The sequence below is a fragment of the Penaeus japonicus genome, unplaced genomic scaffold, assembly GCF_977035675.1.
Source record: "Penaeus japonicus unplaced genomic scaffold, GWHDUDI00000001_assembly GWHDUDI00000001, whole genome shotgun sequence".
In the NCBI taxonomy this organism is placed as follows: Eukaryota; Metazoa; Arthropoda; class Malacostraca; order Decapoda; family Penaeidae; genus Penaeus; species Penaeus japonicus.
This window is the reverse complement of record NW_028234403.1, coordinates 29,387,187-29,389,686: the sequence shown is the minus strand read 5'-3', so window position 1 is coordinate 29,389,686 and position 2,500 is coordinate 29,387,187. Positions and strand designations below refer to the sequence as shown.

At 29.1% G+C, this 2,500-nt stretch overlaps 2 protein-coding genes across 5 annotated transcripts in view; one reads left to right on the top strand and one right to left on the bottom strand.

The window, feature by feature from the left end:
• The window catches only part of LOC122251082 (sulfotransferase 1C4), a 10,057-nt gene extending 9,759 nt beyond the window's left edge, over positions 1-298 (top strand). Inside the window, exon 9 of the mRNA XM_086538658.1 lies at positions 1-298. This exon is cut by the window's left edge and continues 123 nt beyond it. The gene's annotated coding sequence lies outside the window, so the exon portion shown is untranslated.
• Positions 299-1,499: 1,201 nt separating this feature from the next.
• LOC122251084 (uncharacterized) overlaps positions 1,500-2,500 on the bottom strand; it is a 3,603-nt gene continuing 2,602 nt past the window's right edge. For all 4 annotated transcript variants that reach the window (XM_086536763.1, XM_043012814.2, XM_086536725.1 and 1 more), the window contains exon 3: positions 1,500-1,764. In XM_086536763.1, the coding sequence (XP_086392889.1) occupies positions 1,535-1,764 (230 nt within the window). In that variant the 3' untranslated portion in view covers positions 1,500-1,534. The remainder of the gene's footprint in view (positions 1,765-2,500) is intronic.

Genomic DNA, 2,500 nt, shown 5'->3' with positions numbered 1-2,500 from the left:
TTCTTTTCATTTTAGAAAGGAGGGTAAATCAATGGTAGTAAAAGTAATAAGAATATTTTTAGAGACGACTTGTATTCATGTGGCTAATAAAATGGAAATATATATTATTGGTGTACATTGTAGGTTTAACTCTGCTTTAAGAAGTTGCATTTTTCCTTTTGATAAACAGTCATTCAGAAGGAAAGAAAGTGTTAAAAACACATTTATTTTATGAGTAAAAGTTAAACTTAAAGTGGTTGTTTTAATTTCCGTTTGTTTAAATAATTTTGAATATGATAATCCTTTGATTAACAAACCTCAGAGTTTTTTGGTCTTCCTATATTATTCTGTAATGATTCATGTTATTTATTATTACTGTTGCTATCAATATCTTGTCCAATTCATTCTCCCTCATCATTTTTATGAATATTATTTTCAAGGTTTAATTATTATCATTAGTGTTACAATTTCCATCATCCTTTCCATCTTGCATCTTTATATTAGAACTAGATACAAAAATAAATACATTAGATTTTGACAAAAGAAAATCAGTATAGGTGTTTATTGTCAATTTCATTTTACAGTTGTTGGTAACCATATTATTATTACAATTAGTTATAACTTTTGCTAAAATATCCATTATTTTTCATGTACTCTCCAAATATGCAATTAATTTTAGAGAGCAATAAATTTTGTTTTTTCTTTTCTTCTTCAACTTTTAGTACCCTGTTAGTTTTTGTTCATTTCTATTCAAGTATCAGTCTTTACTGTGAATGAACATCTCAACTCCTCTTTAGATTCACTTCATGAAATATAAAAATCTGACAAAGGATTAACCCAATTCAAACCTTTTAGCTTCTCTGTAACATTCCTGGGAAGTTTTTCCTATTTAACCCTTCCAAGACAGGCTCTGTTGTGGGGCCAGATCATTTCCATATTGCCTTTTTCCTTTTGCTGTAATTACAAATTATTTATTCATTCAGTTATGATGACCTACTATATATATCAAATGCTAATTACAATCAATTGGTGATATATAGAACTCATATTTCATTCATAAGTCTAGAAAATAATAGAAATCACACACATCTTAAGATGTAGTGAAGAATGGGATATACAATAATAACCTTATCAGAATATTTCAATTTATTAACATCAAGTGAATATCACATGAGATATAAAGTTTCAAAAATATTTCTTTACTATTTACTTTTCACACACACACACACACACACACACACACAAATATATATATATATATATATATATATATATATATATATATATATATATATATATATATATACTATATATATACATATATATATATGTATATATATATGTGTGTATATGTATATATATATATATATATATATATATATATATATATATATATATATATATAAATATATATATATATATATATATATATATATATACATATATATATATATATATATATAATATATATATATATATATATATATATATATATATGTATATAATATACATATATAAAACTGCTAATAAAAGATCATAAAGCTATCAGAGTTTATCAAAAATCCCCATCAACACTTCTATCAATCACTTTGGCTGGTATTTTCAACCTCTGCAGGATGTATCTACTCTTGGTATGAATGGCGGAAAGCTTGGACTCCATGGCCTCCTCGTCCGCCGGGTCCCAGTTAGGACTCTCCCTAATGGTTGCAAGAAGCTTTTCCATTTGGGTCTGCAGTTTGGGGTTGATGTCTGACCGGCAGTTAAGCAGCAGAGACTCAAAAAGTCCTGTGAATGAAGAGGGAGGAAAATAATTTTGGGAAGAGTGCAAAATCATTAAAAACTCACTATTACTACAATTACTGCTATTGTTCCTCTTAATGCTATAACTGCTACTAGTATTGATTTAAATACCATTACACTCATAATTATAATATTAGAGAAGAGATTATAAGTTATAGTAGTAGCAGCAGCAGTATCATCCTTTCCCATCCATTCTCCCTCAATTCCACCTTCCCTTAAATCATCAAAATCATTTCCCTTCTTCCCTCCCTCCCTCTTGCACATTCTTCACTCTTCCCATGTGGCCACAACACCCCTTGCTTCTAGTCCCTCAGTAGCTCACTCCCCATTACTCTTACAAGAATTTTCACTCAGTGAATCTGTACCCTTGTACACAACCAGCAATGTGGGAAGTCTTGCAGCATAACATCTTAATAGCTAATAACATCTGTGAAATTCATTCACCCTCAAAACATTACATCTATTATGCAAAGTTCAACCAACTAAGGCTTCCTGGCCTGACTTTCTCTGAAATCTTAAACTATTACATTACTGTACACCTTTACAACATAATATGCTTCCAACTAATTCAAAAAATATAATGGCTTTAGAAACAAAATAGGCTCATCAGAAAACGAAATAATTTGTGTAGTAAAAAAAGATCCCTTGTAATATCTGAAGACATATTCCATGGTAACTAATGGGACATGCAGACACTACTTCACCATAGAATTATAGGCAT